General features: G+C 49.4%; 2 protein-coding genes across 11 annotated transcripts in view; both read right to left on the bottom strand.

The window, feature by feature from the left end:
* NIBAN2 (niban apoptosis regulator 2) overlaps positions 1–2,601 on the bottom strand; it is a 70,963-nt gene extending 68,362 nt beyond the window's left edge. Inside the window, exon 1 of the mRNA XM_053281866.1 lies at positions 2,416–2,601. Within this exon, the coding sequence (XP_053137841.1) occupies positions 2,416–2,470 (55 nt within the window). The 5' untranslated portion in view covers positions 2,471–2,601. The remainder of the gene's footprint in view (positions 1–2,415) is intronic.
* COL27A1 (collagen type XXVII alpha 1 chain) overlaps positions 2,574–14,068 on the bottom strand; it is a 109,300-nt gene continuing 97,805 nt past the window's right edge. For 9 of the 10 annotated variants that reach the window (XM_053281847.1, XM_053281857.1, XM_053281851.1 and 6 more), the window contains one exon: positions 2,574–2,903. In XM_053281847.1, coding sequence (XP_053137822.1) covers positions 2,574–2,903 — 330 coding nt within the window. Of the gene's footprint in view, positions 2,904–10,422; positions 13,074–14,068 lie in introns of those variants that run through there. The other variant, XM_053281853.1, reaches the window with a different exon arrangement.

Below are 14,068 nucleotides of genomic sequence, written 5' to 3'. Positions count from 1 at the left end.
AGCCCAGAAGCTATTGGACTACAAATCCCATCATCCCCTGCTACATGACAGGGGGTGATGGGAGCTACAGTCCAACCGCTTCTGGGCTCCCAAGGTTGAGAGGAAGACATCAAGTACCGCAAATATTCCACACACACCCAGATGTTAGCTTCCAACTGCAATCCAGCCTAAGCACCTTGAAAATCAACTTTAAAAAAAAAAAAAATCACCAGGGCACACATCCAAACCAGAAACCAAACAAGACTGTAGCACCTTTATGCAGACCTTTATGACCCCTTCAGACGCTGCGTGCACACACAAATCACACCCTTCTGCTCCTCTGGGCTGATCAATGCAGGGGGGAAAACCGCTCCTCCCAGGCTGGGTGGCCTAAACTCAGATCCAAAGCTCTGCTTCACCTGAAAACATGCTCCAAAACAGAGCATCCTAGGGCCTTGGCATCTTTAGCAGGCAGAAATCCAACAGGTGATGGCTGCTGCATCACTTCAGCTTCATGCCATGTGCAGGGGGGCACATTCTGCCTGTTGATAGTTGTCCTGTTAAAGCATAGATGACCTACTTCCCAACACCCCCCCCCAAAAAAACCCCCAGTTCTTTTAAAAGGCAGGTAAAGCCAAGTAACTAGTCCACATTAGCACCTCACGGTGCCCCTGCTAACTGAGCAAAGAGGCACCGTTTAAAAGAGATGATCCTCTTTACTTAGCAGGAGGAGAGCAACTGGCCCTATCCATCCCCAGCACAGCACCCCTCCAGTGGATGTTGCTTGCTGGTGTCTAGCTTATGTTTCTTGTTTAGATTGTGAGCCCTTTGGGGACAGAGAGCCATTTTATTTATTTATTTATATCTATGTAAACTACTCTGGGAACTTTTGTTGAAAAGCAGTATACAAATATTTGTCGTATTCGTATACTTCGAATACCTCCTCAAAAGCCACGTTTTCCCTATTCCCTTAATCCTCATTCCAAACCAGAATTAAAACTGTGAGGTTTGAGTCAGGAAGGGATAGCAAGGGAATCCTTGGAGAAAACCCCCCAAATCCTAAATTATTTCACTCCTCTCCTTTTCACATGCAAACCTCGCCTGCACAGCTCTCCTTCTATAGTGCTACAAGTCAAAGGGACTAGAAACCTTTTGCTTTAAGATGAATGCTAAGAATTCGACTGCCCTGATTTTTAAAGGTAACTGTACTCGCCTCGTTCTTCTCTCCTCCCTCCCTCAGTTTCCTCATTTTGGATTATAAGCTCATTGGGGCAGAGACCTGTCTTGCTGCCAAGCGATTCTGAAAGGCACCATGTGTGCCAACAATAAGGAATCTGTTTAAAAGCTGGCCTTCCCCTTCTCTCTACCAAGGAAAGGGCACTCTCTTTCCCCATGCCAAAATTTATTTGGGGGGGGGGGAAATACCACCCCAGGAGGAACTCCTCCTCTCCTCTCCTCAGCTGCCAAGAGAAACAGCCCTTGCACAGACATGTTTCTCCCAGAAACAGCAAGCACCTTTCCTTCCTGCAGCTTCAACAGCAAGGCAAGGGCGAGGCAGAAACTCTGGAGCTGCAACGTGGAGGACTGAGAGAGAGAGAGAGAGAAGTTCTCAAGCACTAAGAATCTGAAACCTGGAAAAATCCAAGCAGGCGTGTAGGCAGCTGGCCTCTTTTCCCCTCGCTCAGATTCCTCTGCCCTCGTCTTCTTGAGCAGTCACTTTTCCCTGCAGGACTCAGAAGAGTTCGCATTTCGTAGTTAAGTCCGATTTTTGTTTTGATTTGGAAGTGGAAAACTAGGATACCAAAGCACCTCCCCCATAAATTAAAAACTTTCATTTATTTACTTTACAGCCAATACGGTCAGCTCACTTCAAGGAAGAGCCAGGCCTTTCCTGCAGCTAGTACAATGCCTGGACCAAAACAACAAAACAAAACAAAAACCCCAGAGAGACACACAAGCCTTTTCTGCAACATACAATCTTGTATACAACATACAATTCTGCAACCAATACAATCAGTTCCCACAGAAGAGCCAAGCCTGTCTTGCAAGCAGACCCTCAAAAAGACCCAAGCTGTCTTGCAGGGTTGTTGTTTTTTATTTTCATTTTAAACAACCGATGCAACCAACCCCCCCCCCCAATAAAACAACACCAGCCACACCCATCGAGCTTCCCCCGCCCCCGAGGAAAAAACCAAGCCGATTCTGTGGTCAACACAAACCAGACTCCACCAAAACCAAACTTTTTTTCATTTCAACTTGTCAACAAGGCAGGATCTCTCTGTCCAAAATAAAGCAGAAAGAACCTCTCCAAAGTTGCTTTCGCAATACGATCAGACCCTCCCGCTCATCCTCCTCCTTTGCTAAGGGGGGGGCGGAAAAGAAGGGGATAAAGCTTGCCCCAAGGGTGCCCCCCCGCCCCACCTGGCCGCGCCTCACCTGCGATGAACTGGCGCCGGCTCTCGTCCAGGTGCGCAGAGACCACGTCCCCCATGGCGGCGAGCAGAGGCAGGCGTGGCGTCTCCAAAAGCAAAAAGCAGCAGCAGCAGCAGCCGCGGCGCAGGCGAAGAGACGGGCGAAGGGAGGCGAGTCCCGGGCTAGAGGCGAAGAGAAGGAGGGCCCCGCCGGGCGATCCGCTCCATGGGCAGCCGAGGGAGGAAGAGGGGAACAGCAGGCAGCCCCAGCCGGCCCAGCCTTGCGCACGCCTCGCTGGCGGCTCCCTCCTGGCTGGACACGCCTTTCTTCTGTGCGCCCTGGCCGCCTGCTTCGCCTCCTCCTCCTCCTCCCACTTGGGGCTTCTCTGGTTTTCCCTCCTCCTTGCAAGGACTCTCCTCGCAGGCACCACCGGAGGAGGGGAGGGCCAAGGGGCTTGGCTGGCGGCGGCGGCCTTCACTTCCTCCGCTTCTCTCTTCTGATCTGGAAGGAAACTTGGAAAGGAGGGAGAGAGAGAAGATCAACGCGGAGAAAGCAGAGAGGGGCGCACCGCCCAGGCCTCTCCTCCCGTCCCTTGGCTGCGCAGCCGGCTTCGTTACGCCCTAGTAAAGAGCTGCTCTTGTGGTCGCAAGCATGACTTGCATCCCTTAGCTAAGCAGGGTCTGCCCTGGTTTGCATTTGAATGGGAGACTAGATGTGTGAGCACTAAGAGATTCCCCACAGGGGATGCAGCCGCTCGGGGAAGAGCATCTCGGTTCCAAGTTCTCCCCGCACGGGGCAGCAACTCCAAGACGGGCTGAGAGAGACTCCTGCCTGCAACCTTGGAGAAGCTGCTGCCAGTCTGGGTAGAGCTCGATGGACCAAGGCTTATAACAACAACAATAAATATTTATAGACCGCTTTCCGACAAAAGTTTCCAAAACAGTTTACATAGAGAAATAATAAACAAATGAGATGGCTTCCTATGTTCCTAAAGGCCTGGAAGGATTCTTTTGCTACAATTACTCTGAGGAATTAAAAAAACAAAAACTAACCACAGTTTTTTCACTCCAACAGCTTGCTTGATGCATTCATGCATGTAGATTCTGAAGTACATTAGAGAGGCAGTATGACGCAGTGGTTAGAACAGAGTGGCTTTACTTCGGCACTCTGGCTGTTTTTGACTACAGTTCCCATCATCCCTAGCCACAGTGGCCAATAATCAGGGATGATGGGAGTTAGGAACAGAGGACACTGCCATATCCTGAGTCAGACCATTGGTCTATCCAGCTCAGTATTGTCTTCACAGACTGGCAGCGGCTTCTCCGAGGTTGCAGGCAGGAATCTCTCTCAGCCTATCTTGGAGATGCTGCCAGGAAGGGAACTTGGAACCTTCTGATGCTCTTCCCAGAGCGGCTCCATCCCCTGAGGGGAATCTCTTCCAGTGCTCACACTTCTAGTCTCCCATTCAAATGCAACCAGGGAGGACCCTGCTTAGCTAAGGGGACAAGTCATGCTGGCGACCACAAGGCCAGCTCTCCTCTCCAGCATCTACAGGAAGGCAAACATTGTACAGCCCCGAGTTAAGGGGTTAAATGAGGAGCTTGAGAAATCCGCCTACAGGCAGAAGCTCGCCTTAGGGCAGTCATTAACACTCAGCCTAGCCTGCCCTGCAGGGTGGTTGTGAGGATAGAATCCCTGAGCTCCTTGAAGGAAAGAAGGGCAGGATTCAAACGTTAACAAATCCAAGAGCAGGCCTTTCAACCAGGGCCGCACAACTGCAGCAGCCCTCCCGCAAATGTTGGACTACAACACCCATCATCCCTATTGGCCACTGTTGCAGGGGACGATGGGGGTTGTAGTCCAACAGCTGGAGGGCTGAAGTTGTGCAGCCCTGCTTTAACCCTTGCTGAGCATCACGTTATCACCTGCTCTCCCCAGCTGAAATGGGGAATTCTCCTTGGCCGATGTGCTTCTGGCACCCAGCCACCACCACAACTGCAAAGACAGTAGGTGGGGTTTTTTTCGTAGGAAGCTGCCATATACTGAGTCAGACAACTGGTCCAGCTAGCTCAGGACTGTCTGCACTGGCTGGCAGCATCTCTCCCAGGTTTCAGACAGCGGTCTCTCCCAGCCCTACCTGGATATGCTGCCAGGGATTGAATCAGGGACCTTCTGCATGCAAAGCAGACGCCACTCCCATGTGGTCTCCCATCCAAGTGCAGACCAAGCCAGACCCTGCTTAGCAAAGGGAATAAAACCCGTGCTTGCTACCCCAAGACCAGCTTCTCTTCCTTGGCACAGAGTCACCTGCCTTGACATGGCTTCAGTCCCGATTGCGAGATCTGCCCAGCCCTACCTGCCCGGATTTGTTCCCTTTGCAAACCTGTCATGCAAGCCTGATCCCTCCCTAATCCCCAAGGCGTGTCTGGCGGAGATAGGATGCAGGGAGCTGGGGAAGGTGTGAGAACTTGAACCCAAGCGAAGAGCTGGGGGGAAGGGGGGAGCGGAGAGAGATTTTTGGCTGAAGGCCTGTGCGTGTGTGTGCGCGCGTGCGCATACACACACACAAACACACACTCCCATTCAAATGCAAACCAGGACTGACCCTGCTTAGCAAAGGGGACAATTCATGCTTGCTACCACAAGGCCGGCTCTCTCCCTGCTGGGTCCTTTGCTGGCCCTGGGAAGGGAGCCAATTAATAGACGATGATTAAACATATTTATAAACTGCCTTTAGACAAAAAGCGGTTTTCCTAGCAAGGGGAACGAGAAGGTGGTTCTCTGCCCCGAGGCGCTCCCAGTCCAAGAAGACACACCAGCAACGTCCACTGGGACGGATGCTGTGCTGGGGTGAGATAGGAACAGTTGATTTCCCCCTGCTCAATACAGAATAATTGCCACTTTGAAATGGCCCAGATAGAAGGGGAGATTCCCGAAGATAGCTCCCTGCCCCCAAGGGCTTACTGTCTAAAAAGAAACATAAGTGAGACAAAAGCAACAGCCACTGGGAGGGATGTTATGCTGAGCTGAACAGGGACAGTTACTCTCCCCCGGGGCATTTTTCACACAGCAGGCTGAGAGTTCGAAGTTGCCCCCCCCCCCAACAAATGACGAAAAAAATTAAAATTTTTTACCCTAGATATGAACCGGGCTACACTCTTTAACATGTGGTGAAAAATCCGAATCGTGTATGAAGCGCTCCCCAAGAGCTCGCAGGGGCTTTGGGGTAAATCTGGTCAATATGTGAACGCACCCCCTCCATTCCGGAGGAGACGCGGGCTAAAAACTCTGTGTGGGAAAACGCCTGGCTAAAACCAAAGCGAGCCACCATTCTAAACAGGTCCCGCTTGGGCCCAGCGAGGAGGGAAGATTCCCAGCCTGCGAGCCCCAAGAGGGCTTAAAGATGGTCCCCTGCCCCAAAGGGGTCGCGGTCTAAAAGGGAACACAGGGCGGGCCCCAGAACCAGCCCCTGGAGAGAGGTTAGGTGAGCCGCCATATTGGAAAGAGCCGCCATATTGGAAAGAGCCGCCATATTGGAATGGCGCCTCTCCTGGCCCAGTGAGCAGGTGCCACATAATGAGGCCGACCTTTGCCTGAGGGGGCTGCTCATCTATTATTGATGGCGCACCTGCTGTTCGGCCAAAAAAGTTCCCGAAGTAGCTTACCTCACAAAAAAGAATCAGACGATGGTTCCCTGCCCCGAGGGGCTCCCAGTCAGAGACAAGACACCAGCAACGGCCACTGGGAGGGATGCGGTGCTGGGCTGAATAGGGACAGTTGCTCTCTCCCGGCTCAGTATAAGAGATTTGTCATTTTCAAATGTGTGTGCTGGCCCAGATAGCATTCCCCATCTGTGTGTGGCAGGGCCTGAAGACTGTTCCCCGTCTGCAAGGAGCTTACAATCTAAAAAGAAGCACATGGGCGGCACCAGCAACAGCCACTGGAGGGGTGCTGTGCTGGGGCTGGATAGGGTCAGTTGCTCTCCCCTTGCTAAATGTAGGAGGGTCACCACTGTAAAAAGCTCCTCTTTGTCGAGTTAGCAGGGGCCACCGTACAAAATGCAGCGGGAAATCTGAAGTTACAGACAGACGCGCGCGCACACACACACCAACACAATTGCATACTGGCTTTTTCTTCCCCAGAATGGAATTTCCTCAAATATTCCCGTTGAATTTGAGAGTGCAAAGGTGAGGCCTGGGCAAACACAGGGTCGTTATTTAGACTTTCTTTCATTCACCCTGAAACTGCTGCCTACTGAGTCAGGCGACTGGTCCATCTAAGCCAGCATTGTCTACACTGACTGGCAGCGGCTCTCTGGGATCTCACACAGGGGTCTTTCCCATCATCTCTTACCTTGCTCTTTTAGCTGACGAAACCTTCTGTGTGCAAAGCAGGTTATTTAAGCTATGGCCGTCTCTTGAGAGTCCTAGACCAAATGGAAACCTGCAAACATGTTACCAAAATCAAGAACGGTCTAACAGGTTGGGCGGGCCCTCATTCCTTATCAAACGCAGAGCCCAGTCTGTAAACCCTTGATAAGTACTGAAAGGCCCCCATTCCCCTCCCTTAAACAAAAGTATTTATAGTGGGGGGGGGGATTCAGGGTGAAGCTATCAAGTACCTATAACTGAACTAGGGGACCTACCTGGATCGAAGGTGCAAGCTCTGACACAGAATCACGGTGAGATCTTGGGCAGCACGTCAATTTCTCTGCAAAGCAGGGCTCACAGAGGCTCACTTAATTTAGTAACAGAAGCCCAAGAACTCTGCAAAAGTTTGCAAGTTTTAATAAGTTCTAGTAAGTTTTAATAAGCTCTGGAGCTGAGCAAATGCTTAACTCTCCTGTTGAATCAAATCAAAAACGGTGTTGCACAAGAGAGGGGGGTCTCATCTGTGTTAGAGGATCGGCAGAAAGGTTACAGGTTCCCTCCCTGACATCTCTAGCTGGAAAGAAGAAAGACAGGGAAAAATCTCTTCCTGAAGTTTGGAGAGATGGCGGTGCCTACAACCGCTTAGCTTAGCTTTAGCTGGATCATCTTGAAAAGGCTCTAAGAACATACGGAGATCCCTCCCTCCAGACTTAAACTAGGCATCATAGGAAGCTGCCGTATACGGAGTCAGACCCTTGGTCCTTCTAGCTCAGCATTGTCTGCACTGACTGGCAGCGGCTCTCCAAGGATTCAGGCAGGAGTCTTTCTCAGCCCTACCTGGAGATGCTGCCAGGGGTTGAACCTGGGACCTTCTGCATGCAAAGCAGATGCTTTACCTCTGCGCAACAGTTCCCTGCCCAAACCCCATTTAGCTGGCCTATCTTTTCCAGATCAGCCCTGATAGTTTTTATTTTTTATTTTTAAAGAAATGGATATCACTTTGGCTTCTTTCCAATCTTTTGGAAAGCAGTCAACTTAGCCCCAAGCTTTGAAAAAGGAAATGGACTTTTAAATGAAAGTAAATAATGAACATTCCTTTTGAAGAAGGGGAGGAAAAAAGAAGATCTGCACGGGTTTTAATGCCTAGAAATAAAGTCAGATGCGCGCGAGAGAGGGGTGGGGCGGATACTCATCGCCAGCAGCCGTGAGAAGTGGCAGCATTTGGGCTGGACTGCAGAGAACAAGAAACAGTGAGACGGTTTCTGGGCACGACCCGAAGGCGCTGGGTCTTCACCCGACTGCAGTGTTTACCGACCTGCCTCGGTTCTCGGAGCGGGAGAGGGCAGGCTGGGGACTGCTGAATGTGCGCCTTGTGCACAAGGTATCCTGTTTACTCTCTCTGGCACTGCTTTCCTTGGCAGACAGAACCCAGAGGCATTCTGGACATCCTGCCAACCCTCGGCCAGGAGCTCTCCTCCTCCTCTTCCTCCTCCTGCTGTTGAAATGTAATTCCTCCCACTTTTCCCGGGTTGAAGCACACGGTTCAGTTAATGCAATGGGCATCATCGGTATTCTGCTGCCCCTAATTTCTGGCCTAAACTGGGAGGAACAGAGGGGATTTGAGGGGGGAGCCAGGATGCTACACACACACCCACACCCCGGCAAAACAATTACGAGAATGAACCTTGCAAGAGCTCAGCTGTAGAATCACACTGGCACTTCCAGCATAACCTTTGCATGGCAACTCCCAGGCATAACCTTCGCTCTTCTGCAAGGCAACTTCTGAAATAGAATCAGCTCCTCTGCAAGGCAACTCCCAATCTAATCTTAGCTCCTCTGCAAGAAAACTTCAGGCATAACCTTCGCTCATCCGCAAGGCAACTTCCGGCATAACCGTAGCTCCTCTGCAGTGTAAGAAGCCCACCACCCCTTTCTCCTCGAAACCACCTTGTGAACTACATCAGTCTGACAGCGTTCCGATTCACTGTCTCACCTGGCTTGTGGATGTGGGCGTGGCACCATTTCGAGGGAGAGCTGTCGCTTCAGGTGACTGAGATGGAGGGGCAGGGTGTGTTTTGCTGTTTGTGGTGTGTACATGTGTTGGAAAAGCAATCCTAATGTACAACTTTTAAAAAGGGAGCAGGGTAGAGAGAGTATAAGTCTCTGCCCATCACAGCAACCTTGTCGCAAAGGGGTCACATGAGCTCCCTGCCTTGCAGCTGTGCAAACAACAAACTCCATGAAAGACACATGCTATAATAGCGTATTCCTCCCCTCTTTGAGGTTTGCCTCCCTCTCCCTCTCCCTTCCACCACGTTCAACTCCTGCGTGACAAAATTCTAGACTGTAACCCTCTTGGGGCAGAGACCTTGCCTCTTGGACTTTGTAATACTCCACCAACGCACCTTAACGGCCACAGCCTCATGGACGTGGATATGTTTAATCTGAAACAGAGCTCCACAATGCCAGCCCTCCAGCTGTTGTTGAACTACAACTCCCATCATCCCCAGTGGCCAATAGGGATGATGGGAATTATAGTCCATCATCTGCAGGTGGGCTACGAAGTTATGCAGCCCTGAACTAGAAAAGAACTGGCAAATCCAGAGAGAGGAGAAGAAAGGGAGAAGATCTGAATCTATAGACTCAACACCCTAACATGAAAAAGAAGAACTTTATGGGTCACTTCTGCAACTATAGTCAACTCTCAAGAAGATTGTTACGGCTGCCTTCTTTTGGATTCTGTACTGCCCAATTATCATATATATTGCTTTTTAGCTTAAAGAGTTCAGAAAGCAGTTCATGACAGTAAACAGTGTAAGAAAATAGCTCCCCTGTCCCAAAGGGGCTCCGAGATCCAAAGGACAAATATCGAATAAATGCCGAAGGCCAGACTCAATTATTCTTAAGTAGCCGTACTGAAACCAAGTCGTCCTTTAGAATAACTCCAGAGTAGTAATATCGAGTATCTTAGTCTGGACGCCCATCACCATTCTTAATATTCTATATTTTAAAATCAAATATTATTTAAAATAAACTAAATCATTTGTTTTGATGTCTACTTATCAATGGCTACTAGTCTAGGACTATAGGCCACCTCCAGCCTCAGAGGCAGGATGCCTCTGAGTACCAGTTGCAGGGGAGTAACAGCAAGAGAGAGGGCATGCGCAGACCTCTTGCCTGTGGGCTTCTCAGAGGCATCTGGTGGGCCACTGTGGGAAACAGGATGCTGGACTAGATAGGCTTTGGGCCTGATCCAGCAAGCCTGTTCTTATGTTCATCAGAGGTAGAAATGTTTAGATGCCGCCTGCATGGCGAAGTAAAAGAGGACAACCCTCTACAATCTAAAATTCATGACCCATATTCCCATATCAGAAACTTAAAATTTGGTTTCTATCCTACAGTTTTGTGGCTGCTGGTCAGCAGTGAGGAGAAAGGTGGGATATTGTTTTGTTTTGTTTTTTAAAATCACACACACACACACACACACACACGGACCTTCTTTTAGTACCTTCTGGGCGAATTTTCCCTTCACCATTGCAGGAAAAAGCAGGTCGCTTACCTGTAACTGAGGTTCTTTGAGCGTTGATTTCTGCAGCCGCGCCGACCTTGTGTGACTACATAGAGGCCACGAAGAAGAAAAAAGAGACAGTAACCGTTTCCCCTGAATAAACTGTGTTTATTAAAAGCCTCCCAAAACGAACGCACACAATGCAGCAGCAGGCCATACAAATCTGGCCCCGGTGACATAAACCGGGCCCCCTCTTTGGCTGACTTTCCTCTCTGCAGATGCGCTGCTCGTCTCAGAAGATTGCTTGGGTGATTCTTCATCCTCCTCTAGTGGCCGTGAATTATATGACAGGCAGAAAGGAGGAACCTTTTTGTTGATGCCATGCAATAGGATATGGCTAATGAGCTGGCGTGGCGTTATCTGGGTTCCTCTGGGACTAGTTTATTCTTTTTGGTACATGCTCAAGAACCCTAAGCCAACTTTTCCAAGCCTGGAGCTTTTTTGGATGGCGACTTTACCACGACTTTACTTGGGGAGGGTGGCTGTGCGTTCACGTATCGGCCCAATTTGCCCCGGAGTCCGTGCGATACGTCAGAGAGCACTTCACACACGATTCGGGTTTCCCCCTCTGTATAGCCTGATTCACGTCCGGGGCTAAAAAAGCCTCTTTTTGCATCGGAGTAGCCATTATATCCCGAACTCTTAGTGCTGTCTGAAAAGCCTCCTGGAGATGCCGTTAGATTTGGCAGACACTGCAAAATCTCACGCGGTGAGATTACTTTTTAGTTGGCTTTCCTTGAAGAGGCCTTTGGATTGTAATGTGTACATTTTCCTAGACGCCGTCAAGACACAGCCAGATCTGCTCTCCGAAGGGTGCCACCCTCTCCATTTCCAAAATAAACACCTCCAGCCTCCGAGGCAAGATGCCTCCAAACACCAGTTGCAGGGGAGTAACGTCAGGAGAGGGGGGCATGCTTTCGTCTCCTGCTTGTCGGCTTCCTAGAGGCATCTGGCGGGCTACTGTGGGAAACAGGAGGCTGGACTGGACGGGCATCCTTGGGCCTGATCCAGCAGGGCTATCCTTGCATAAAACATCTGGATGCTGGATTTCTCAATGAGAAATTATCAAGGCTTTACAACAAGGGTATTATTGTGGCACACCGTCGGCTTGTAAGAAGCATCACTGCCTGAGTGGGGAGAAGTCCCCACCACTAGTGTTCCCTGTAAGAGGGAATCCCAGATGTTGACTAGCACTCCCACGATCCCTGGCTGCAGTGGGCTTTGGCTGAGAATGCTGGGAACTGGAGTCACGAACATCTGGGATTTTCTTTTAGAGGGAACGCTGCTCCCCAGTCCTGTACACGGGGCTGAAAGCCCTTTGCTTCCCGTCTGCTGTGCTGCGTTGACACTGAAGGTGATGGTTCTAGGAGTTAACGGAAAGACTAGAAAGCCGCTCAACTGCTGTACTGCCTCGTCTCGGCACACAAATGTACATCGCATCTGCTCGATCAATGGCTGCTCAACTTCGGTCCTCCCACAATCCCTGCCTATGGACTGCTGTGGCAGGGGATGCTGGGAGTTGTAGTCCAAAACCAGCTGCGGGGTGGGTGGCCGGAGTTGAGCAGCCCTGCGCTAGGTGGAAGCTGCATCTGCAAACCCTGCCTCCCCCCGATGCCAACAACGTAGTTTGTAGCAGCCAATTCTGTGAGTTAATCCCGCACCACGTGAAAGACGTCCTTTCGCTGGTTTGTTCTGGATCTGCAGCCTGGCCCTTGCGGGTGCTAAGACTGAGGAGGGAGCGAAATGGTCTCACCATCCGCTTTCTCCAGACTAGGCACAGAGACTAGAGATTATTGGTGCAAAAAGCATTTTTAAGAAGAAAGACCACCTCCATGGTTTTTTCAAACTCATATGATTGCCACACTTTTACCCCAGCTAAACGGGCAAAGAGGCACCTTTTAAAAGTGGTGATTCTCTTTACTGAGCAGGGGGAGAGCAACTGGCCCTACCCATCCCCAGCACAGCATCCCTCCAGTGGCTGTTGCTGGTGTCTATCTTGTGTTTCTTTTTAGATTGTGAGCCCTTTGGGGGACAGGGGATCCCTCTTATTTATTTATTTGTTTGTTTATTAGTTCTCTATGTAAACCGCTTTGGAAACTTTTGTTGAAAAGCGGTATATAAATATTTGGTTTTTTGTTTTAATGGTCAGAGGTTCAGAGTCTTTCACCAGCAGGTCAAAACCAACAGGTAAAGCTATTTCCCATCATGGGGAATCTCCACCTGTTGATTCCTGCCTGCCGGGTAGTTGTTAATCACACCTCTGTCCCCCAAAGAGAGGCAATGACCTCAGATCCTCACAAATGCAACTCCAGGATGTCTCTGTTACTTAAATTAACACCTCTTTTATACATATATTTTCATGGAGAAATGGATTTAAACTGATATACTGGTCAATGGTAAACATGTTTTCTTCATCCTTCAGAAGGAAGTGTAGTCCAGGGTGTAGCAGAGCTATAGACAAAAGAAACTCATAAATAGGAACCGCGGCTTCAAAAAGCCAGCTGGAGTTAGAGAGGAGGAGTGTTTCAGTCGCTCTCCTATTTTCCAATGCTTTGTTTCCTCAAGAAGAGAGATTTGTTTGCTCAGAAGAACTCCTAGCTGAAGCAAACAGGTCCGACTGTGAACCCAAAGTGATGGGAAGTGTCGCCGTTGTGAAACACAGCCAGGTCACGCAAGGGCAGGAGGGAGAGATCCTCCGTGGAGAAATGGAAAATGGTGTCTGTGATGGAGGAGTCGTTGTCCAGCTGAAACACACACACAAGGGGGGTTATAGCCAGAGTTGGGCATTTGCTGCAATTTCATGGCAGCAAAAGAAAAAAAGCACAGAATGAGGAATGGGTGCAAAATTCGCATCTTCCCCCCAATATTTAAGCTCTGATGAGGCTCTGCTTTGATTCCGTCTCATGGGGAGGTTGGATTAGCCTCCATCAGGAGCAGGGCCTTCTTTGTAGCAGCCCCAGCACTCTGCAATTCCCTCCCAAGAGAAGTCCATGCAAGCTCCTCCCTGCTGGATTTCTGGAGGCTCTCTTTGTGTTCTAATCGACCTTCTAAAGAGGACTGCCACATCTCCAGGATAGGGCTGGAGTCCTCAGGGATCAGAATCAACCTCCAGGCAAATGTTGAAAGCTAACTTGGAGATTTTAATGGCGTGACATTGTGAGAAATATCCGACAAAAGAGTGGGGAAGACAGATCTCCAGGAAGAACTTCAGTCAGAGTTGGCGACCCTATTTCCAAAAAGGAGTTGTCTGAAAAGTTTTGGGAAACTGAGCCTGTATACAGTTGCTCAACAAGTACAGGAAACAATAGATCCCAACTGTAATAATAATAATAATAATAATAATAATAATAATAATAATAATAATAATAAATCTAATGACATCATGGCTTTCATTCGTTCCTTAACTGGGAAAATTTCAAGATCCTAACAAATATGCCAATCAATTGTGTAGATTCCTTCTGATTATGCTCTAAGGCTCAAACTGTTTCCAAGCTGGAGTTTTTATTGACCTGTGTGTTTTTCACACAGGACTTTTAGCTCACTTCTCCTTCAGAATGGAGGGGGTATGTTCACATATCAGCCAGATTTACCCCAAAGTCCCTGCAAACTATCGGGGAGCACTTCACACATGATTCGGGTTTTTCATTGCACGTTAGAGTGTAACCCAATTTATATCCAGAGTAAAAAAACAAAAAATCCTCTTTTTGTGTTGTTTTTTTGGGGGGGCAGCTTCAAGCTC

The sequence above is a fragment of the Hemicordylus capensis genome, chromosome 17, assembly GCF_027244095.1.
Source record: "Hemicordylus capensis ecotype Gifberg chromosome 17, rHemCap1.1.pri, whole genome shotgun sequence".
NCBI classification, from domain to species: domain Eukaryota; kingdom Metazoa; phylum Chordata; class Lepidosauria; order Squamata; family Cordylidae; genus Hemicordylus; species Hemicordylus capensis.
The sequence above is the reverse complement of the archived record's forward strand: the minus strand, read 5'-3'. Positions and strand labels throughout refer to the sequence as shown.